The 24,640-nt window shown below is 46.0% G+C and overlaps 1 protein-coding gene across 4 annotated transcripts in view; it reads right to left on the bottom strand.

The window, feature by feature from the left end:
* DISC1 (DISC1 scaffold protein) overlaps nucleotides 1-17,806 on the bottom strand; it is a 434,500-nt gene extending 416,694 nt beyond the window's left edge. For all 4 annotated transcript variants that reach the window (XM_012104955.5, XM_060406817.1, XM_042241165.2 and 1 more), the window contains exon 1: nucleotides 17,632-17,806. In XM_012104955.5, coding sequence (XP_011960345.4) covers nucleotides 17,632-17,731 — 100 coding nt within the window. In that variant the 5' untranslated portion in view covers nucleotides 17,732-17,806. The remainder of the gene's footprint in view (nucleotides 1-17,631) is intronic.
* Between the last annotated feature and the right edge of the window lie 6,834 nt (nucleotides 17,807-24,640).

The raw sequence follows: 24,640 nt of genomic DNA, 5'->3' as shown, positions 1-24,640 counted from the left end.
CACTCTGCCTCCTGTCACCCCAGACAGCCGTGGGCCTCCTCTAGCCTGGGAAAGGTGTGCAACAGACATCACAGAGCCTCCTGAGAAGAGCACATCTGTGAAACTGAGCAAACGTAACACCACGGCCAGGAAATTGACACAGTTTCTATAGACGGAGAACTAATATCTCTCTTCCTAGAGAAAGAGCAGCCCATGTTATATATGTGTGTGTGGAAATCAATACGTAAGTAAACCGTCTTAAAAATTATAGTGGGGAAGGAAATGAGTGGGTCTAATGGAAAAAATTTAGCATCAACATATATACACTATCATGTGCAAAATGGATAGTTGGTGACAGCTTCTGAATAACACAGGGAGCCCAGTCTGGTGCTCAGTGATGACCTAGATGGGTAGGATGTGGAGGAAAGGAAGGGGGCTCAACAGGGAGGGCATATATGTAAAATTATGGCTGACCCAAGATGGATGGGTCATGGTAGAGAGGTCTGGCAGAATGCGGTCCACTGGAGAAGGGAATGGCAAACCACTTCAGTATTCTTGCCTTGAGAACCCCATGAACAGTATGAAATGGCAAAATGATAGGATACTGAAAGAGGAACTCCCCAGGTCGGTAGGTGCCCAATATGCTACGGGAGATCAGTGGAGAAATAACTCCAGAAAGAATGAAAGGATGGAGCCAAAGGAAAAACAATACCCAGTTGTGGATGTGACTGGTGATAGAAGCAAGGTCCAATGCCATAAAGAGCAATATTGCATAGGAACGTGGAATGTTAGGTCCATGAATCAAGGCAAATTGGAAGTGGTCAAACAGGAGACGGCAAGAGTGAAGGTCAACATTCTAGGAATCAGCAAACTAAAATGGACTGGAATGGGTGAATTTAACTCAGATGACCATTATATCTACTACTGTGGGCAAGAATCCCTTAGAAGAAACGGAGTAGCCATCATGGTCAACAAAAGAGTCCGAAATGCAGTACTTGGATGCAATCTCAAAAACAACAGAATGATCTCTGTTCATTTCCAAGGCAAACCATTCAATATCACGGTAATCCAAGCCTATACCCCAACCAGTAACGCTGAAGAAGCTCAAGTTGAATGGTTCTATGAAGACCTACAAGACCTTTTCGAAATAACACCCAACAAAGATGTCCTTTTCATTATAGGAGACTGGAATGCAAAAGTAGGAGGTCAAGAAACACCTGGAGTAACAGGCAAATTTGGCCTTGGAATACGGAATGAAGCAGGGCAAAGGCTAATAGAGTTTTGCCAAGAGAACGCACTGGTCATACCAAACACCCTCTTCCAACAACACAAGAGAAGACTCTACACATGGACATCACCAGATGGTCAACACCGAAATCAGATTGATTATATTCTCTGCAGCCAAAGATGTAGAAGCTCTATACAGTCAGCAAAAACAAGACCAGGAGCTGACTGTGGCACAGATCATGAACTCCTTATTGCCAAATTCAGACTGAAATTGAAGAAAGTGGAGAAAACCACTAGACCATTCAGGTATGACCTAAATCAAATCCCTTATGATTATACAGTGAAAGTGACAAATAGATTTAAGGGACTAAATCTGATAGACAGAGTGCCTGATGAACTATAAACGGAGGTTTGTGACATTGTACAGGAGACAGGGATCAAGACCATTTCCAAGGAAAAGAAATACAAAAAAGCAAAATGGCTGTCTGCGGAGGCCTTACAAATAGCTGTGAAAAGAAGAGAAGTGAAAAGCAAAGGAGAAAAGGAAAGATACACCCATTTGAATGCAGAGTTCCAAAGAATAGCAAGGAGACATAAGAAAGCCTTCCTTAGCGATCATCGCAAAAAAATAGAGGAAAACAACAGAATGGGAAAGACTAGACATCTCTTCAAGAAAATTAGAGATACCAAAGGAACATTTCATGCAAAGCAAGGCTCAATAAAGGACAGAAATGGTATGGACCTAACAGAAGCAGAAGACATTAAGAAGATGTGGGATGAATAGAAGAACTGTACAAAAAGATCTTCACAACCCAGATAATCATGATGGTGTGATCACTCATCTAGAGCCAGACATCCTGGAATGTGAAGTCAAGTGCGCCTTAGAAAGCATCACTACAAACAAAGCTAGTGGAGGTGATGGAATTCCAGTTGAGCTATTTCAAATCCTAAAAGATGATGCTGTGAAAGAGCTGCACTCAATATGCCAGCAAATTTGGAAAACTCATCAGTGGCCACAGGACTGGAAAATGTCCGTTTTCATTCCAATCCCAAAGAAAGGCAATGCCAAAGAATGCTCAGACTACTGCACAATTGCACTCATCTCACACGCTAGTAAAGTAATGCTCAAAATTCTCCAAGCCAGGCTTCAGCAATACGTGAACCGTGAACTTCCAGATGTTCAAGCTGGTTTTAGAAAAGGCAGAGGAACCAGAGATCAAATTGCCAACATCCGCTGGATCATCAAAAATGCAAGAAAGTTCCAGAAAAACATCTATTTCTGCTTTAGTGACTATGCCAAAGCCTTTGACTGTGTGGATCACAATAAACTGTGGAAAATTCTGAAAGAGATGGGAATACCAGACCACCTGACCTGCCTCTTGAGAAACCTATACGCAGGTCAAGAAGCAACAGTTAGAACTGGACATGGAACAACAGACTGGTTCCAAGTAAGAAAAGGAGTCAAGGCTGTATATCATCACGCTCCTTAAACTTATATGCAGAGTACATAATGAGAAACGCTGGGCTGGAAGAAGCACAAGCTGGAATCAAGATTGCTGCTGCTGCTGCTGCTATGTCATTTCAGTCGTTTCCAACCCTGTGCGACCCCACAGACGGCAGCCCACCAGGCTCCGCCGTCCCTGGGATTCTCCAGGCAAGAACACTGGAGTGGGCCACCACCTCCTTCTCCAATGCATGAAAGTGAAAAGTTAAAGCAAAGTCACTGAGTCATGTCCAACTCTCAGCGACCCCATGGACTGCAGCCTACGAGGCTCCTCCGCCCATGGGATTTTCCAGGCAAGAGTACTGGAGTGGGGTGCCATTGCCTTCTCCGCAAGATTGCTAGGAGAAATATCAATAACCTCAAATATGCAGATGACACCACCCTTATGGCAGAAAGTGAAGAGGAAATAAAAACCCTCTTGTTGAAAGAGGACAGTAAAAAAGTTGGCTTAAAACTCAACATTCAGAAAACTAAGATCATGGCATCTGGTCCCATCAGTTCAGTTCGGTTCAGTTCAGTCTCTCAGTCGTGTGCAACTCTTTTCAGTTCAGTTCAGTCACTCACTCGTGTCCGACTCTTTGCGACCCCATGAATCGCAGCATGCCAGGCCTCCCTGTCCATCACCAAATCCTGGAGTTCACTCAGACTCGCGTCCGTCGAGTCAGTGATGCCATCCAGCCATCTCATCCTCTGTCGTCCCCTTCTCCTCCTGCCCCCAATCCCTCCCAGCATCAGAGTCTTTTCCAAGGAGTCAACTCTTCACATGAGGTGGCCAAAGTACTGGAGTTTCAGCTTTAGCATCATTCCCTCCAAAGAAATCCCAGGGCTGATCTCCTTTAGGGTGGATTGGTTGGATCTCCTTGCAGTCCAAGGGACTCTCAAGAGTCTTCTCCAACACCACAGTTCAAAAGCATCAATTCTTCAGCGCTCAGGCTTCTTCACAGTCCAACTCTCACATCCATACATGACCACTGGAAAAACCATAGCCTTGACTAGACGGACCTTAGTCGGCAAAGTAATGTCTCTGCTTTTGAATATGCTCTCTAGGTTGATCATGACTTTCCTTCCAAGGAGTAAGCGTCTTTTAATTTCATGGCTGCAGGCACCATCTGCAGTGATTTTGGAGCCCAAAAGAATAAAGTCTGACACTGTTTCCACTGTTTCCCCATCTATTTCCCATGAAGTGATGGGACCGGATGCCATGATCTCCGTTTTCTGAATGTTGAGCTTTAAGCCAACTTTTCCACTCTCCTCTTTCACTTTCATCAAGAGGCTTTTTATTTCCTCCTCACTTTCTGCCATAAGAGTGGTGTCATCTGCATTTCTGAGGTTATTGATATTTCTCCCGGCAATCTTGATTCCAGCTTGTGTTTCTTCCAGTCCAGCGTTTCTCATGATGTACTCTGCATATAAGTTAAATAAGCAGGGTGACCATATACAGCCTTGACGGACCTCTTTTTCTATTTGGAACCAGTCTGTTGTTCCATGTCCAGTTCTAACTGTTGCTTCCTGCCATCCAGCCATCTCATCCTCTGTCATCCCCTTTTCCTCCTGCCCGCAATTCCTCCCAGCATCTGAGTCTTTTCCAATGAGTCAGCTCTTCACATGAGGTGGCCAAAGTACTGGACTTTCAGCTTTAGCATCATTCCTTCCAATGAACACCCAGGGCTGATCTCCTTTAGGATGGACTGGTTGGATTTCCTTGCAGTCACTTCATGGCAAATGGATGGGGAAACAGTGGAAACAGTGTCAGACTTTATTTTGGGGGGCTCCAAAATCACTGCAGATGGTGACTGCAGCCAGGAAATTAAAAGATGCTTACTCCTTGGAAGGAAAGTTATGACCAACCTAGATAGCATATTAAAAAGCAGATACATTACTTTGCAAAAAAAGGTCCATCTAGTCAAGGCTATGGTTTTTCCAGTAGTCATGTATGGATGTGAGAGTTGGACTGTGAAGTAAGCTGAGTGCCGAAGAATTGATGCTTTTGAACTGCGGTGTTGGGGAAGACTCTTGAGAGTCCCTTGGACTGCAAGGAGATCCAACCAGTCCGTCCTAAAGGAGATCAGTCCTGGGTGTTCATTGGAGGACTGATGGTAAAGCTGAAACTCCAATACTTTGGCCACCTCATGCAAAGAGTTGACTCATTGGAAAAGACTCTGATGCTGGGAAGGATTGGGGGCAGGAGGAGAAGGGGATGACTGAGGATGAGATAGCTAGATGACATCATCGACTCAATGGACGTGAGTTTGAGTGAACTCTGGGAGTTGGTGATGGACAGGGAGGCCTGGCATGCTGCAATTCACGGGGTTGCAAAGTCAGACATGACTGAGCGACTGAACTGAACTGAACTGATGGCCGACTCAGATTGTTGTATGGCAGAAACCAACACAACATTGTAAAATTTTTTTTAAATAATAAAAAAACACTATAATATCCAACACAATTATTATAATTAGCAATAAACACTGCAGTTGATAAATTCTAAATTAACAAATACCTTCTTTCTTTTTCCACTCACCTACCCAGCTATCCATCCATCCATCCTATAAAGTATTCACTGGACACCCACTAGCTGCTGGTCACTTCTTGATAATTTTGGTGTATCCCAATGGCCAATCATTCTGATGAAACAGCAACCAGAAATGCCAAAAAATGAATTCTCCTTTCTCCACTGCACTGTGACTTGTCAAGGGTATGAACAACAATCTATACAATTCTCTTTTTAATCGAAAGGCTACCGTGGTATCCAGCAATGTGATTTGTGCATTACAATAATCTTCTGAACTGAAATGAACTTCTGGAACTCTGGTTTCAAAATATATAAAAATTAACAGACTTGGTTAATCCACCCACTGGATTGCTCAATGTAAAATACAATAAGGCATTTAATTCAACTCAGAGTGTAGTAAACTGTGATGTACTACATACATGAGAGACAAGGAGATAACCCGAGGGCTTCCTTGAGCTGAAGGGGTTTACACTGGAGGCAGTAAGCAGGTTAAGAAACAAAATAACCTGCAACAGAACACAAGTGACACAAGAGTAGACGATTCCAGAAGACCAGGGAAGGCTGGAAGTATTGAAATAGCGCAAGATGCTCTTTCTCCTCTCCCCTGCCCCCACCCCGTCCTCAGCCTGCCTTTGTCTGTGGAAAAACTTTAGCCAAAAAATAAGTTTGACCAGAAAAGTGAGAAAATGCATAAGCAAAGGAAAACAGTCCAACAATACTAAATAATATAGTTTAGACATTAAGTATAAAGACCTATAATTCCTTCTCAGGGGATATAGCTAATATTCTGAACCATGTACTATGAGCAATCTTATAGATACTGAAGCCCCTACCAGGTGGAAGAAGTTAACCATGTGATGACCAGGCTGTAACCAAGACATAAGCCGAGAACTGGTCTCAAGGAAACAGGAACAAACTGACCCTAAAACTGAAGATTAACTGAAGATTAACAATCAAGATGATGCTGGTCAGACCACCGATGATCAATTTCAAGAGCTGACTGTCCTGTTTCTTCATGTAGCCCCCTACCTCTGTCTGTAAAATCTTGCCCCCTGATTGTTAATGGGGAGGAGGATTGATTTGGACAGGAGTCTGCTCTCCCCATCTTCCCTACAAGTTGCTGGCATCCAAAATAAAGCGAACTTTCCTTTCCACCGATCTTGCCTCTTTATTGGCTTTTGAGCGGTGAGCTGCCAGACCCCACTTTGGGATACAGTAAAATGAGGTGTGGAGACTTGGGACAAAGAGGGCAGATGCGATCATGTTCTTGGTAGGCAGAATCAAGTGAGCCAGAACATCTGTTTTAGGGATTTGGTGGACTGTTTATGGAGAAGGAAATGGCAACCGACTCTAGTATTCTTGCCTGGAGAATCCCATGGACAGAGGAGCTTGGGCTATAGTCCACGGGTGGCTAAGAGTCAGACATGACTGAGCGATTTCAGTTTCACTTTATGGAAGGCCTGGAAAGGAATGCTAAGAATTTGCCTGCAGGACACTAATGAGTATTTGCACAAAGAAGAGTGATCTAATCAGATCTCTCCTTTGGAAAGATTATCCTGGCAGTAGTATCCAGGCCTGACTGTCAGGAGGGACTGAGCAGAGAAATACTGACACAAACTAGTGTCAGGACTGCAAAGGCACAGGAAGGTCTTTGGAAGACACAGATGCCTTTGGAAGAAGCATCCTAAGAATGACTGTGAAGCTCTGAGGGTTGCCTTAAATCACCTGGGAAGAATACCAGGCTTTGTTAGATCTTCGCTTTAGACCGGATGGTCCTTGTGGACAATCCAATGCATCTTTAAACACACTGCTATATACCACAGTGCCATGCAGACAGTAGATGCCAAATGAGTGTTCCTGGACAGATGAATAAATACAGTGGAATGAATAAATGGATAAGTTAGAGTCTTCAGAAGAGAATTCTATAACCAGAGAAAGGAAAACAAAAAAACTGATCAGAGTCAAGGTAATTTGAGGCCCCAAGTCTATTATTTGAATTGAATGCAGAATATCTATGCCCAAGGTCAGCCGTCTCGCATTTCACTATGCCTGGCCCATGGCTATAATGAAAAACACCAGGGAAATATTAATCATTGTACGGAGTCTATAAGAGAGTAGACATTAAAAGATCTCATCACAAGAAAAAGACTTTGTAACCATGTGAGGTGGCAAATGTAACTAGACTTACTGTGGAGATCATTTCACAATGTAAATACCAGATCACCATGTTGTACACCCAGTCTAATCTCATTCGTGTCAAATATATCTCAATTTTAAAAAAAAAGAATTGTACTGAGATGTGCAAAATTTTTTCATTTGAAGATCTGTAATCTCAAAGCGGCATTCACAAGTCTATGTTTCCAGTACATTAGAAACACAACCCCCATTGATCTATTTTTGACCACTGTGAAATAGTCCTTCTTTGGCTATCAGTATTTTCCTAAGATGAGACTTGCTGTATTTATAAATGCAAAACACCTTCTCCTGTGTCAAAAATAAAGCCTAATAATTATGCCAAATCATCTTACCAATCTACTTGCAAATTAAGAAACCACAGGTATGAAAAAGAAAAGTTACGTTGGTGTCTACGTCCCAAAACCAAATTTAAAGTCAGATTCTACATTCAAGACATAATTCAGTCATTAAATTTAGGTATTCCCCCTCTTCAACCTGTGAAAGCATTTAGTCTCCATGCAGGGCCACCTGTCAAATGCACATTTCTATTCCTGGTCGCTGTGTTTGCCTGAGTGACCATGATCGTGTTAATGATTAATATCAATCCTAGATACAGGTAACCCTGGGAAGGTCAAGTACCAATTGCATTCAGGCAGCTGACTGTGGGGAGCTGTCTGAGCCTCTTGAAATGCAACCATGTGGGTGGGGGGAGGAGGCAAAATGTGAAACCCCACAGAGCTGCTGCTGCTGCTGCTGCTAAGTCGCTTCAGTCGTGTCCGACTCTGTGAGACCCCATAGACGGCAGCCCATCAGGCTCTGCCATCCCTGGGATTCTCCAGGCAAGAACACTGGAATGGGTTGCCATTTCCTTCTCCAATGCATGAAAGTGAAAAATGAAAGTGAAGTCACTCAGTCATGTCCGACTCTTAGCAACCCCATGGACTGCAGCCCACCAGGCTCCTCTGTCCATGGGATTTTCCAGGCAAGAGTACTGGAGTGGTTGAGTACACAGAGCAGGGACTAGGAAATTCACACAGTCCCCCAAGTCCCAGACAATCCCAGTCTTCCAGGACAAAAGTCGCTGAATCCGAGAGCTGGAAGGGTCCCCACACATCATCCATTGCAGCCCCAACCTGACCCACATGCAGACTCCCCCGTATGGGCACCCCAGAATCAGCCAACACTAACTTAAATGTTTCTGGGGCAAAAAGCTAACACTTTTCAAGATGGCCTCTTCCACTGACAGACAACTTTTTAGCAAGTTTTTCTCTAGGTTAAGTTCAAGATCAGTCCTGGGTGTTCATTGGAAGGACTGATGTTGAAGCTGAAACTCCAATACTTTGGCCACCTGATGCGAAGAGCTGACTCATTTGAAAAGACCCTGATGCTGGGATTGAGGGCAGGAGGAGAGGAGGATGACAGAGGATGAGATGGCTGGATGGCATCACCGACTCAGTGGACATGGATTTGAGTAGGCTCCAGGAGTTGGTGATGGACAGGGAGGCCTGGTGTGCTGCAGTTCATGGGGTCGCACAGACACGACTGAGCGACTGAACTACACTGAAGTTCAAAATTGACATCCTACTCATGTGTGGCTCTATTTGTAATCCTGGGCCAAGAAGGCACTCTAAATTCCGACTGAATGACGAATGATTAGTGAACAGATGTGGCCTTACAGATCAATGACAATATTGGAAAAAGGAATCACTCACAAATTTAAGCATGATGGCTCAAAAATATATAAATAAGGATTTGGTTTGATTCACTTAATATTACTTAAGCAGAGGGGGATTATGCAGCACTATGGAATGAAGCATACTTAACGGAAACAGTCCTGCGTAAGGGGAGAGGACTCAGGTCCTAATATTCTGCTGCTCCCACCCACACTCCACACTTGTCAGCTAAGCCAGGCAGATCCCGAGATCTCCACCATCACTTAAGACTGTCAGGACTCTGATATGACTTATCCCCAAAGACTGCGGTGCCAAACCTCCAGGAATTTCTGTCTTAACTGCATTTCTCTGAGAGTTCAAACCCATCTGCAAATAAAGGGTAAAAGTCCTACCAAGGGGACTTCATTCATGGTCCAGTGGCTAACACTCTGCATTGCCAATGCAAGAGATTCATGTTCAATCCCTGGTTAGAGAACTAAGATCCCATATACTGCAACTAAAGATCCCATGGGCTGTAACTAAGACCTGGCACAGCCAAATAAATGAATTAAAAAAAAAAAAAAAGTGGTCCTACCATGGAAGGCAAATGCAAGGGTTGAACAGGTAGAATTATATCCACCTGTTTTCAGGATGAGCACAAGGCAACATGGTTGAGAAATTTACCTGAAGTTGATTGGGAATGAGAACCTAGGGCTATTTATTTCAATTACCTAATGTGAGACCAGGCCTTCTACACTCATGTTTACCATTATAAGGACCAAATATATATTTCTCAGCCCTGCACTTGATAAATACACTTGTCCATGCCTCACCAGCCAGAACTCCAGAGGTTTGACCACTTGCTCTTTTGAGGCTTCATCCAGCAGTAAGTTCTGCGATTCTGTTATAAACACCAACCGACCCAAATGATCTCAGGAAGCTCCACATCTCTGTCACCCATTTCTGAGCCATGACTGGAGGCAAGTGGCCAAAAGGAAGGAGCACCGAGTAAAAGGAAGCAGACAGAAAATCATGTCATGTCAGCAACTGAGCACAGCACATGGGCCCCCACTGCCTTCCAAAGCCAGAGAGAAAGATTACGTCACTCACTGGTGAGCCACAGTTCTGCTTTCCCACTTCCACTTGGTATGAAAAATGGGAAGCTGATGGTGAAGTCTGTGCTCAAAGAAGCAGCTGGTAAACTGATTTCAAAAGAGAAAATGGATCAGAATGGTCCAGGTACCTGTGGCAGGTATTTTTAAAAGGGCATGACTGTTGCACGAAAGATATTTGCTAAGGAATTTTCACCACAGGCGTTCAAGTTGAGAATAGCAACAGAAGACTCCCAAGGGCTCAAAAACCTTACATGACTACATTCTGCTATCTGGAAAGTGCTTGGCCAAGGGCAGCACCAGCAGTGCCCAGCGGGGACCCTCTCCAGCCCCAGGGTGGCTGCCCAGGGCCTGCCTGGAAGCAGTATTCTCTTCTGGCTTTGCATGAGACCCTGGCATATAAGCTGAATTACTACTATCACTGCCAAAAAAAATTATTCTAATTCTGGTCTAATGATACTAATCTAAAAATTCTATGCTCAGAAACTGTCCTGTGCCTAGCTTCAGATCTTATTATTTAAACATCACCGGGCTTCCCAGGTGGCGCTAGTGGTAAGACATAAGGCATGCAGATTCGATCCCTGGTTGAGAACTATGATCACACATGCCACAGCCAAAACAAGACCTCAAGTGATGAGCAGGTTTGTAAATGACTATGCTCCTTCAGCGGAGAAGGCAATGGCACCCCACTCCAGTACTTTTGCCTGGAAAATCCCATGGACGGAGGAGCCTGGTAGGCTGCAGTCCATGGGGTCGCTAGAGTCGGACACGACTGAGCGACTTCACTTTCACTTTTCACTTTCATGCATTGGAAAAGGAAATGGCAACCTACTCCGATGTTCTTGCCTGGAGAATCCCAGGGACGGGGGGCCTGGTGGGCTGCCGTCTATGGGGTCGCACAGAGTCGGACACAACTGAAGTGACTTAGCAGCAGCAGCATGCTCCTTCAGGGGCTTCCCAGGTGGCTCCAGAGGTAAAGAACCCACCTGCCAATGCAGGAGACACAAGAGACACGGGTTCAATCCCTGGGTCAGAGAGATCCCCTGGAGGAGGTCATGGCAGCCCACTCTACTATTCCTGCTTGGAGAATCCCCATGGACAGAGGAGCCTGACTGAGGTCCATAGGGTTGCAAAGAGTTAGACACTACTAAAGCAACTTGGCATGCACAAAGATCATCACTGTCTTCACTCTGAAGATCTTTCATAAACCTTTGACCAAAATCACGATAAAATTCAGACATTAATGATATAATCTCTAATCCTTCTTCAGTCAAAATTTCAAGAATTTTTTTTTAAAAAAAAGGAAATGTTTTAATGAACATAATAAATTTGGACTTCTTTTTTTTCTAAACTAATACCTTAATGTTTGCACAATGAGCCAGTTATTATTTTTGTCATCTAACTAAACAATAATAGTTTGCAGGCAATGTTTTGGAAACATATAAATTAATGAACATGGTACAGAAATGGATTATAAGAACAGAGACACCAAACTATTGATCTGCATTGGTGGAATTACTGTGGTTTTCAATGTTCTTTTTCTCGTTTGTAAGTTTCCTAACACCACCCTTATGGCAGAAAGAGAAGAGGAACTAAAAAGCCTCTGGATGAAAGTGAAAGTGGAGAGTGAAAAAGTTGGCGCAAAGCTCAACATTCAGAAAAAGAAGATCATGGCATCCGGTCCCATCACTTCATGGGAAATAGATGGGGAAACAGTGGAAACAGTGTCAGAATTTATTTTGGGGGGATCCAAAATCACTGCAGATGGTGATTGCAGCCATGAGATTAAAAGACGCTTACTCCTTGGAAGAAAAGTTATGACCAACCTAGAGAGCATATTCAAAAGCAGAGACATTACTTTGCCGACTAAGGCCCGTCTAGTCAAGGCTATGGTTTTTTCATTGGTCATGTATGGATGCAAGAGTTGGACTGTGAAGAAAACTGAGCACCAAAGAATTGATGCTTTTGAACTGTGGTGTTCGAGAAGACTCTTGAGAGTCCCTTGGACTGCAAGGAGATCCAACCAGTCCATTCTGAAGGAGATCAACCCTGGGATTTCTTTGGAGGGAATGATGCTAAAGCTGAAACTCCAGTACTTTGGCCACCTCATGCGAAGGGTTGACTCATTGGAAAAGACTCTGGTGCTGGGAGGGATTGCGGGCAGGAGGAGAAGGGGACGACCGAGGGTGAGATGGCTGGATGGCATCACTGACTCGATGGACGCGAGTCTGAGTGAACTCCGGGAGATGGTGATGGACAGGTAGGCCTGGCGTGCTGCGATTCATGGGGTCGCAAAGAGTTGGACATGACTGAGCGACTGAACTGAACTGAAGAGCACAAGTTACTTCTGGAAAAAGAAAAAAGAATAAGAGAAACAACGGAACAGGGAATTGGTTCTGCAGCACAGAAACCTGGCATTCACTCTCCCTCAGGTACACAGACTTTGCCTGAAAGCCCATTGCTGGGGGCATCTCAAGTGAGCAGTGAGGTCCCTGCAGAAATGTCCTGGGTCCCAGCCTTGCCAGGTAATCATAATCCCAAAAGCCTCAATCCCAGCTTACCCTTCTTGTGCCATCTTAAGGGTCCTGGCAAATATGTGTGTTAAAATAAAGCATTCATGCAAATTCCATTTAGTTTTGAGATTTCTGATGAGTTCTCTTTTTTGCTTTCTTTTTCTCAGAGCAATTATTTTTTAAAAGGAGATTTCTGATGATTTCTTGTGATATATTTTTATACGAAAATTTAATACTTTTTTCTCTGCAAATTTTCATTGTTTATTTTGGAAAGAAGATAGCTTAAAATGGCATTATTTTACATAGGGATGAAAACAAGATTATTTCAAAGTCTCTTCTTCCAGAGTTAACAATTCACCCATGTTTTAGAGTCTATAAATATGTAGGGTATATAGTTACCAGTGATCTAACATAGGGCTGCTCTGAACATCAGCTTGTCTCCATAACTTTAGTTCAGCCAGTGGTTGAGAATACAGTTGTGAGAGGCACCAACCCACAGTTCTAACCCTGGTTCTACATTTAATGGCTATGTGACGTGGAAATAAGAGGGGTGAATCTGCATCTCAGATTTGTATGGGGAAAATGAAAATTATAAGTAGCTACCTTAAAATGGTCTGGGGCAGATTTCATCACAGCAATTCCTGCTAGACAGCCTGGCATACTGCAAGCTCTAAAAAGCTGCAGACTTTCTTATTCCCTCCTGGTAGCACTGATATCTTCTATTTGCACAGTCAGTCATATGCCCCAAGGTACTCGTACCATTTACTTCACTGAATCCTCAGGCAGCCCTAACCCAGAAGTTACTGTCCCCGTCTTATCTTTTTTGTAAACAGTTGAGGAAACTGAGGATCAAGGACACACAGCTTAGAAAGAAGCTCCAGGCCTCTTTTTTCTCAGTGCCAGATTCTCAACTGGGCTTCCTAGTGGCTCAGATGGTAAAGAATCTGCCTGCAATGTGGGACATCCGGGTTTGATCCCTGGGTGGGAAGATTCCCTCAAAAGATTTGATGTACCACTTATGAACTTATTACAATTAAATTTCTTTTTAAATACTCTGCTATTCACAGTCAGCAGAAACAAGACAGGGAGCTGACTGTGGCTCAGATCATGAACTCCTTATTGCAAAATTCAGACTGAAATTGAAGAAAGTAAGGAAAACCACTGGACCATTCAGGTATGACCTAAATCAAATCCCTTAAGATTATACAGTGGAAGTGACCAATAGATTCTAGGGATTAGATCTGATAGACAGAGTGCCTGAAGAACTATGGAGGGAGGTTTGTGACATTGTAAAGGAGGCAGTGATCAAGACCATTCCCAAGAAAAAGAAATGCAAAAAGGCAAAATGGTTGTCTGAGGAGGCCTTACAAATAGCTGAGAAAAGAAGAGAAGCTAAAGGCAAAGGAGAAAAGGAAAGATACACCCATTTGAATGCAGAGTTCCAAAGAATAGCAAGGAGAGATAAGAAAGCCTTCCTCAGAGATCAATGCAAAGAAACAGAGGAAAACAATAGAATGGGAAAGACTAGAGATTTCTTCAAGAAAATGAGAGATACCAAGGGAACATCTCATGCAAAGCTGGGCTCGATAAAGGACAGAAACAGTATGGACCTAGTAGAAGCAGAAGATATTAAGAAGAGGTGGCAAGAATACACAGAAGAACTATACAAAACAGATCTTCTTGACCCAGATAACCACGATGGTGTGATCACTCACCAAAGAGCCAGACATCCTGGAATGCGAAGTCAAGTGGGCCTTAGGAAGCATCACTATGAACAAAGCAAGTGAAGGTGATGGAATTCCAGGTGAGCTATTTCAAATCCTAAAAGACAATGCTGTGAAAGTGCTACACTCAATATGCCAGCAAATTTGGAAAACTCAGCAGTGGCCACAGGACTGGAAAAGGTCAGTTTTCATTCCAATCTCAAAGAAAGGCAATGCCAAAAAATTTTCAAACTACCACACAATTGCACCCATCTCACACACCAGCAAAGTAATGCTCAAAATTCTCCAAGCCAGATTTCAACAGTACGTGAACTGTGAACTTCCAAATGTTCAAGCCGGATTTAGAAAAGGCAGAGGAACCAGAGATCAAATTGCCAACATCTGTTAGATCATCGAAAAAGCAAGAGAGTTCCAGAAAAACATCTACTTCTGCTTTACTGACTACACCAAAGCCTTTGACTGTCTGAATCACAAGAAACTGTGAAAAATTTTTCAAGAGATGGGAATACTGGAGCACCTGAACTGCCTCCTGAGAAATCTGTATGCAGGTCAAGAAGTAACAGTTAGAACTGGACATGGAACAACAGACTGGTTCCAAATCGGGAAAGGAGTACGTCAAGGCTGTATATTGTCACCCTACTTATTTAACTTCTATGCAGAGTACATCATGAGAAATGCTGGGCTGGAGGAAGCACAAGCTGGAATCAAGATTGCTGGAAGAAACATCAATAACCTCAGATATGCAGATGACACCACTCTTATGGCAGAAAGCAAAGAACTAAAGAGCCTCTTCATGAAAGTAAAAGAGGAAAGTGAAAAAGTTGTCTTAAAACTCAACATTCAGAAAACTAAGATCATGGCATCTGGTCCCATCTCTTCATGGCAAATAGGTGGGAAACAATGGAAACAGTGTCAGACTTTATTTTGGGGGGCTCCAAAATCACTGCAGATGGTGACTACAACCATGAAATTAAAAGCCACTTGCTCCGTGGGAGAAAAGCTATGACCAACCTAGACAGCATATTAAAAAGCAGCGATTACTTTGCCAACAAAGGTCCATCTTATCAAAGCTATGGTTTTTCCAGTAGTCATGTATGGAGGTGAGAGTTGGACCATAAAGAAAACTGAGTGCTGAAGAACTGATGCTTTTGAACTGTGGTGTTGGAGAAGACTCTTGAGCGTCCCTTGAACTGCAAGGAGATCCAACCAGTCCATCCTAAAGGAAATCAGTCCTGAATATTCATTGGAAGGACTGATGCTGAAGCTGAAACTTCAATCCTTTGGCCACCTGATGTGAAGAACTGACACAATGGAAAAGACCTTGATGCTGGGAAAGATTGAAAGTGGGAGGAGAAGGGGACGACAGAGGATGAGATTGGATGGCATCACCGACTCGATGGACATGAGTTTCAGGAAGCTCTGGGAGTTGGTGATGGACAGGGAATCCAGGCGTGCTGCAGTCCATGGGGTTGCCAAGAGCTGGACACGACTGAACAACTGAACTGAACTGAGCTGATTCATACTTTACAAGAGATGTGGTTTTTCCAGATGGCACAGTGGTAAACAATCTGTTTGCAGATGCAGGAGACAAGGGTTCGATCCCTGAGTCAGGAAGATCCCCTGAAGAAGAAAATGGCAACCAACTCCAGTATTTTTGCCTGGAAAACCCATGGACAGAGGAGCCTGGTGGGCTAGAATCCATGGGGTTGCAAAGAGTCAGACACGACTGAACACACACACACACACACACACACACACACACACACACACATTCATACTATAATCAAATCAAACTGGTGGTGGTTTGTTTGTGTTTTTTTTTTTTTTTCACCACTCCAAATTAACTGGGTTTTGCTTAGTGAAAAGAGCATCTGAGGCTCTTATTTAGAGCTTACTACGTATCTCAGCACCAGGTTGGGTGTTCACATCCATGGCCACAGTCAAACCCACAGCGACTCTATGAGGTCACTGTCATTGTCCCATTTCATAAATGGGGCAACTAAGACACAGTTAAGTGCAGGGTTGAGATGCAAGCTAACTGTCTCAACCTCCAGCTCTTAAGGCTCTGGTATTACCCAAATCGCATTTGCCTGCCCAACTGACCATACATTTTGCAAAGTGCTTTCACACACAGCAGATATCCAGACGAGATGGGGAGGGGGGAGGTTACCAGCGTTCTTTTGTGTATGTGATGAAATCCGAGGTTCAGCGCTGCTAAAGTGAAAGTGAAATCGCTCAGTCGTGCCCGACTCTTTGCGACCAGGCTCCTCCGACCGTGGAATTCTCCAGGCAAGAGTACTGGAGTGGGGTGCCGTTTCCCTCTCCAGGAGATCTTCCCAACCCAGGGATCGAACCCGGGTCTCCCGCATTGCAGGCAGACGCTTTACCATCTGAGCCACCGGGGAAGACTCAAGAAGCTGTCAAAGTTACCCGCCTCCTTCCAGTCCAGCAAGGACACATAACTCCCTCACTCCAAATCTCATTCTTATCCCAAAGTCTCAAACTCCTTTGCACGTGTATTTTAAAAGCGAGATGGCAGGGGACATCCTGCCATTCCTGCAAAGCAGCTGTGCACTTCACGGCCTCAGTGTCAACGCTGAGCGCTGACAGCGTTGACAGCTTGACCGGGGCTCCCCGGCTCCAGCTCCGAGACAGCCGAGGGCATCACAGATGCGGAGGAAGTGGGAGGTGAAACTGCTCGCAGAGCAGCCCCTTGGGACGGTGCCAGCACCGCGTCCCCCATCCCACCCCAACCTCCTCCCTCCAGGTCCTCGAGTGCTGAAACCCGAGACTCTGCGAGGTGTCAGGACGCTGTTCCCGGACCAGGCGGCGGGGCGTCCCCTGTCCGGCGAGTGCGCAGGGGAGGGCGCGCGGAGCCCCGAGCCTCGGCTGGCTCAGTCCCCGGGCGCAGCGAAACCCAGCCGCGCGCTCAAGCCGCCTTCCTCGGCCACCGGGACCCACGGGGGCGGGAACTGCGGCTCCCGGGATCTCAGCACCGTCTTCCGGGAGGACCTGGCCCGGCTCGGCGCTGGCGGGCAGCCCCAGGCCCGACAAAGACTTCAGCTCGGCACGCCACGCGCCCTGCCTCAGTTTCCCTCACCCCGCAAGAGTGCAGAAGCCCTAGATATTAACCGAGGCGCACCCCGGACCTAAACGATTTCCAGAGGACAGAGCTCACCCTCGCCGAGGAACCCTCGGCCCGACCCGCCGGGCGGCCGTGACAGCACCCCTACCTGCGCGGTGCCCCCTGCCGCCACCGGCCGGGGCGCCCTGGGGAGCCCCGCCCAGCATGCGCCCCGCCGGCTCCTCCCGATCCGCCTCCGCCTTCTCCATCTCCGCTGCGGCCAGAGGGCTCTGTGCACCCGAGGCCCGCGTCCGGGAAGCTAAAGGCCGAGCCGGACGGGAAGTGGGGAGGGGGCTGGCGAGGAAGGGGAGGCTCCTTCCTCCTCCCGGGCTGGACCGGCTGTTTCCTCTCCAGCCTCGGGGCAGGCACGCGCGCGCGCACACACACACACACACACACACACACACACACACACACACGCGGACGGCTGGGGCGGGCGGGGCGCGCAAGCCCGCAGCCTGGGTCACAGACCTCGGAGAGCTTATTTTTCACTCTCCCTCGGTGTTGGACGAAAATGAGAGGGGAAGTGCGGTGGAGAGGACGGGTGTTCGGGAAGGGAGAGACTAGGAGGCCCTCCTTGGGGGACGGGAGGGTTCCTCCCAGACACTAATTAGGGAAGTGACCACAGGGTTGATGGAAGAGCTGGACGGAGTGAGAGGGACTCTTTTCGCTAGGAGCGGGGGGCGGGGGGAGGATGAGGGGAGACTGCAGCTCACCCTGGGAAAGAGAGCGGGGCGAGTAGTTCTACATGAAATGAGGATCCAACTGTTTGAATCTTCTGGCAGCACTGGGCTGGCCCCAGATCCGCCTCCCCACGTTGGGCAGCCAGCCCAGGACACAACTGCGATCCGTGCTGAGTTCCTAAGCCAGCCCACTCGCCTCCTCTTGTATTCATGCAGGAGTCTCCTGGAGCATCTCTGAAGACGCACCTGCCAGAAATGGTTCTCGCCCTTAAGGAGCTTCCCCGGCCTCCTATGGGGAAGATAAACATGAGCGTGTAAAACTAAATCATGACGTACAGCAGAATATGCAAGAGCCAAAGTCTGTCATGAAACACTGTAGAAGTGGGAGGAGGGGCGGTAAGAGGCAGTGAAAGGTCGGAAAGGCTCCCTGGAGGAAGGGGAAGGATCGTCCTAGAACTGCAGGAGAGTCAAGGTCGTTCAAAAGATCAGGACCATGTGAGTGAAAACACCTATATATGCTTAGAAGTCGGAGTGTTGTGGGACAGAATGAATGTGAGCGTTAATATGAAGAGTGTGGGGAACCATTGGATGAGGCTGAATGTAATGACGGTCACCACCAAGCAGAGATCCGGATTCACCGCAGTTTGTGAGATTAGAACAAGCTGTTTGCTTAGCTAGTTGACAGAAATGGGAGGCAAGAGGTGACCAGCACTAAATGATGTGGAAATGCCAGAACTGCCTTGGTACACTGTAAAGGAATTATCTAAAGGCTTAGGGAGAGTGAAATATTAGCATAGACTTATCACATAAGACCCACTTACTGACTCCCAGGAGGTCCAGAGGACACTCTGAGAAATAACTCTGTGACCCAGCATGCCTGGTCAACTCTTCTCTGTAGATCAGAAATTACCATGGAAACTGCACCACTGCAGCGTGGGTCCTTAAATGCAGTGAGAATAGTTGGATCCCAGCGTGGCTGGAGCCGAATGGTGGCAATGAATCACCCAAGGCAGGGTGGGCACGGTTTCTGTAATGGACAGCAAAGGCAAAGCAGCAACCAGAACAGTCTGCCCCCACAGACCTATGGCATTGATCAGTTAGTCATGGCAATCCAGGATGAGAATTCTACTGAATTCTTATGTGATCTGTATGAGCAGGAAAGTTCTTGGTCAAGCAAACAAAAGCCTAACTTAAATTACTAAAACAGAGAGACTCCATCAATTCCCAGACTTGAGTCAATTTGCAGACCCAAAACTCCTTGAACAAAGGGGATGTTTGTCTCCTACAAGATTCTGCAACATTGTCAAAAATACATACTATTACTCTTTCTTCGAGCCTTCCCCAAAGGGACATGTGGCCTTCTACTAGGGTGACTGTGCCTTGGGGAAAAGGAAGTAATCAGACTTTTCAGGAATTACTGGACACTGGGTCTGAGCTGACACTGAGTCCAGAGCATCCAGAACATCACTGCGGTACTCCTCCAAGCAAAGGTTTGCAGAGGTCAGGTGATGAATGGAGTTTTAGCTCAGGTCCATCTCATAGGGGTCTCTGCACCCATACTGGGGTTATTTCTCCAGTTTGGGAATGCACTGTTGGAATAATTAGAATAATACTCAGCAACTGGCAGAATCCCTACATTGGCTCCACGACCCTTAAAGTGAGGGTTATTTTGTGAGAAAGAGCCAAGTGGAAGCCTCTACAGCTGCCTCTGCCTTGGATGAGCAAAGTGGTTGCGGCGGCAGTCCTGGAAGTTATCTGGCGGCTCAGCAATACAGGCTTGCACTCAGCAAAGCCAGTCTGACCATGGCCACCGCTGAGGGTCCAGTCCGTCAACAGCAGGACCAACAGTGCGGCAGCATTCCCCAGTTAATAACCAAAGGCAATACTGCCTACTTAGAGAGACTGCAGAGAGTAATGCCATCATCAAGGACTTGAAAGATGCACGGGTGATTTCTACCACCTCCCCGTTCAACACGTCCCTGTGGCCTGTGAAGACAGATGGAGCCTGAAGAACGGCACTGGGTCATCATAAACTAAACCAGATGGCGATTCCAATTGCAGCTGCCCTACCAGCTGTAGCTTCACTGTTTAAGCAAAGTAACACATCCCCTAGTATCTGCTATGCAGCATTGGTCTGGCAAAATGTTTCTTCTGCATACCTGTTAGTAAAGACCAACCACAGGGCAGCCTTTCTTCAGCTGGCAAAAACAGCAGTACAGTGAAGACTGCCCTCCCTCAAGGATAGGTCAGTTCTCCAGCCCTACATCCTAATTTGGTCAAGCAGGGACCCTCTTGCCTTTCTGCTCTGGAAGACCTCACACTGGTCCATAGCACTGATGATGTTATGCTGATTGGACCTAGTGTGTAGGAAAGAGTAGCTCTCCTAGGCTTATTGGTGAGACATTTGTATGTCCTGGGGTGGAAAGCAAATCTGACAAAAATTCTAGAGATTTCCTTCTCAGTGGGTTTTCAAGAGGTCTGGTAGTAGAGGCTATCCATTCTAAGGTGGAGGATAAGGACTTTCCTGGTGGTCCAGTGGTTAAGAATCAGCCTTCCAATGCAGAGGGTATGGGTTTGATTCCTGGATGAGGAACTGAGATCCCACACACCACAGGGCAACTAACCCACATGCCACAACTGCTGAGTCTGAGCAGCACAACGAGAGAGAAGCCGATGCACTCAACAAAAATCCCACATGCCGCAACCAAGACTTGAACTTGACGGTCTCAAATAAATAAATATTTTTAATATTTATTAATTTAAATATTTATTAACATTAAAATTAATACATAAATAAGGTGAAGGATAAGTTGTTGTATTTGGCCCTTTATATGACGCTGGTGGCTCAGACAGTAAAGAATCTTCCTGCAATGCAGGAGACCTGGGTTTAGCCCCTGGGTCAGGAAGATTCCACTGGAGAAGGGAATGACTACCCACTCCAATATTCTTGCCTGGAGAATTCCTTGGACAGAGGAGCCTGGCGAGCTACAGTCCATGGGGTCGCAAAAAGTCAGACTGAGCGACTAATAATACTTTCATAACCAAAAAAGAGACACAGCACCTGATAGTCCTCTTTGGGTTTGGGACACAACATGCCCCTCACTCGGGAATGCTCCTCAAGTCCATTTACCAAGTGACCCAAAAAGCGGCTGATTTTGAGGGGGACCAAGAACAAGCGAAGTCCCTGCACCTCATCCAGGTAGCACTGTGAGCTGCCCTCTGCCGGCTGAGCCACGTGATCCAGCAGATGCAACAGTCAGTGGTAGATGCTGATGGAGGCTGGGTCAGAGCCCCGCAGGGAGTCACCTCACAGACACTTAAGATTACAGAGCAAGGCCCTGCCATCCTCCGTGGACTTTGAGAAACAGCCTTTTACTTACTACTGGGCCTAGTAATAACTGATCATTTAACCATGGGCCCACACATCACCATGCAAGCTGAGCTGCTTGCCATGAACTGGGTGCTGCCAGAACCTCAGGCATGAGTCCGGGTGTGCATCATCAGATGGAATGGACACATACGAGACTCAGCTCAAGTAGACCGAGAGGACGTGCTTAAGTCACATGAGGGAGTGGCCCACGCGCCCAAGGCCCCCGCCTCCCTCTCCCTCCCGGCCTGCACCTGTGGCCTCAGGGGGCTCCCTGTGATCAGCTGATTGAGGAAGAGAAGACTTAGGCCTGCCCAGTGTTCAGGCACCACCCGAAAGTTGACAGCAGCTGTACTACAGCCCCTTCTGGAACATCCCTGAAGGACAGTGGTGAATGCAAGTCTGCCCAGCTTGCTGACCTTTGAGCAGTCAACCTTGTTGTTCAGTCTGCTTCAAAAGAGAAATGCCCAGAAGTACAAGTAGACACCAGCTTATGGACTGTGACCAATGGTTTGGCTGGATGGTCAGGGATTTGAAAGGAACATGACTAGAAAATTGGTGACAAGGTGATCTGAGGAAGAGGTAGGTGGATAGACCTCTCTGAACAGCCAAAAACTCCAAGATACTGTGTCCCAGGTGAATGGTCTGATCTCAGCAGAGGAGGCTTGTAATCCTCAAGTGGCTAGGACATTGTTCTTTGGGTACCAGTCAGCCTCCTTCTCCAGCTACTTGACATTGCCCGATAGGCTGATGAACAAATCAATCATGGTGGCAGGGCTGGAAGTTATCCAGAGGCTCCACATTACAGACTTCCACTCACCAAGGCCAGCCTGACCATGGCCACCAATGAGGGTCCAATCTGCCAGCAGCAAGACCAACAATATGGCAGCATTCCCCAAAGCGATCAGTTCAGTTCAGTTTCTCAGTCTGAACTTTGCAACCTGACTCTTTGTCTGACTCTTTCCATCACCATCCTCTGGAGTTTGCTCAAACTCATATCCATTGAGTCGATGAGGCCATCCAACCATCTTATCCTTGGTCATCCCCTTCTCCTCCCACCTTCAATCTTTCCCATCATCAGGGTATTTTCTAAGGAGTCAGTTCTTTTGCATCAGGTGGCCAAAGTATTGGAGTTTCAGCTTCAGTATCAGTCCTTTCAATGAATATTCAAGACTGATTTCCTTTAGGATTGGCTGGTTGGATCTCCTTGCAGTCCAAGGGACTATCAAGAGTCTTCTCCAACATCACAGCTCAAAAACATCCATTCTTCAGTGCTCAGCTTTCTTTATGGTCCAACTCTCACATCCATACATGATTACTGGAAAAACTATTGCTTTGACTGCTGCTGCTGCTGCTAAGTTGCTTCAGTCGTGTCCAACTCTGTGCGACCTGGTAGACGGCAGCCCGCCAGGCTCCCCCGTCTCTGGGATTCTCCAGGCAAGGACACTGGAGTGGGTTGCCATTTCCTTCTCCAATAGCTTTGACTAGATGGAACTTTGTCGGCAAAGTGATGTCTCTGCTTTTGAATATGCTGTCTAGGTTGGTCAAAGCTTTTCTTCCAAGGAGCAAGCGTCTTTTAATTTCATGGCTACAGTCACCATCTGCAGTGATTTTGGAGCCCAAGAAAATAAAGTCTGTCACTGTTTCCATTGTTTTCCCATATATTCGCTATGAAGAGATGAGCACAGATACCGTGATCTTAGTTTTTTTAATGTGATTCTGTTCTTACTGGAATTGATAATCACACTGAGTACACTGAGTTTCTTTTCCTGCACACAGTGCTTCTGCCAAAACTACCATCCATAGGCTCATAGCACGCCTTACCCGCTACCGTTGCTTCTGATCAGGGAACTCACTTCGCAACAATTGGAATGTGGCGGTGGATTCACACTCACAGAATTCACTAGTCTTACCATGTCCCCTACCATCCTGAAGCAGCTAGCTGGGTAGAGAAATGGAATAGCCTTTCGAAGACTCAGTCACAGCATCAGCTAGATAGCAGTATCTTGCAGAGTTGGGCAAGATTCTCCAGGAAACTGTCTGTGGAGGCTCTGAATCAGGATCCAGTATATGATGCTGTTTCTCCCAAGACCAGATTCATGGGTCCAAGAATCCAGGGATGGAAATGGGCGTGGCATCTCTCACCATTAGCCCCAGTGATGCCCTAGCACAAGGTTTGCCTTCTGTTCCCACAACCTTATGCTCAGCTGACCTGGTGGTGTTAGTTCCAAAGGGAGGAATGTTTTCATGAAGAAACACAACAATGATTGCATTTAACTGGAAGTTAAGATTGCCACCTGGCTACTCTGGGTGGCTTGTGTCTCTGAATCAACAAAGAAGCGAGTTAGGGTGTTGGCTGGCATGACTGATTCTGACTACCAAGGGGATATTGGACTGCCTTTCCACAGTGGAGGTAAGGAAGCATATACATCTGGAATGTAGGAGACCCCTCAGGGAACCTCTTAGCGTTTCCATGCCCTCTGACTAAAGTCCATGGAAAACTATAACAACCCAGTTCAGGGAGGACTGCTAATGGCCCAGACCATTTAGGAGCGAAGGTTTGGGTCACCCCAGCAGGTAAACAACCAGGACCAGCTGAGGTGCTTCCCAAAGGTAAAGAGAATGATCAGTTGAAGAAGGTAGTTAGAAATAGCAGCTCCAACCAGCTAATACAACTAAGAACTTTGTTATGAACATTTCTTCCTTATTTTGTTATGACTATGTGTATACATGGATAAGAAAGGGAAAGAAACAAAGATATTTGATGTATTACTTTATAATTTACCTTTGTTTTCTTCTCTTCCTCACCCACTTATATAACATAGGATGTATTAATAACATCCTATGTAACATGTATTAAATAACATGTATTAAATTTACAACACAGTATTTAGGTCCTAGGCATGAAGAGAAAGAGTAAACATCACCCAAGGACTATACATCTTCTTCTGGGGAGAAGGTTAGTGCGTTTACAGTTACACTTGGGGGACCTGTATCATGTTAAGCGGAAGTACTTGTTATTGTCTTTACTTGGAGACTAAGAATGGGCTTAAGGATGACTTCCCTGG

Source organism: Ovis aries, chromosome 25 (genome assembly GCF_016772045.2).
Source record: "Ovis aries strain OAR_USU_Benz2616 breed Rambouillet chromosome 25, ARS-UI_Ramb_v3.0, whole genome shotgun sequence".
In the NCBI taxonomy this organism is placed as follows: domain Eukaryota; kingdom Metazoa; phylum Chordata; class Mammalia; order Artiodactyla; family Bovidae; genus Ovis; species Ovis aries.
This window is presented reverse-complemented; position numbering and strand designations above follow the sequence as displayed.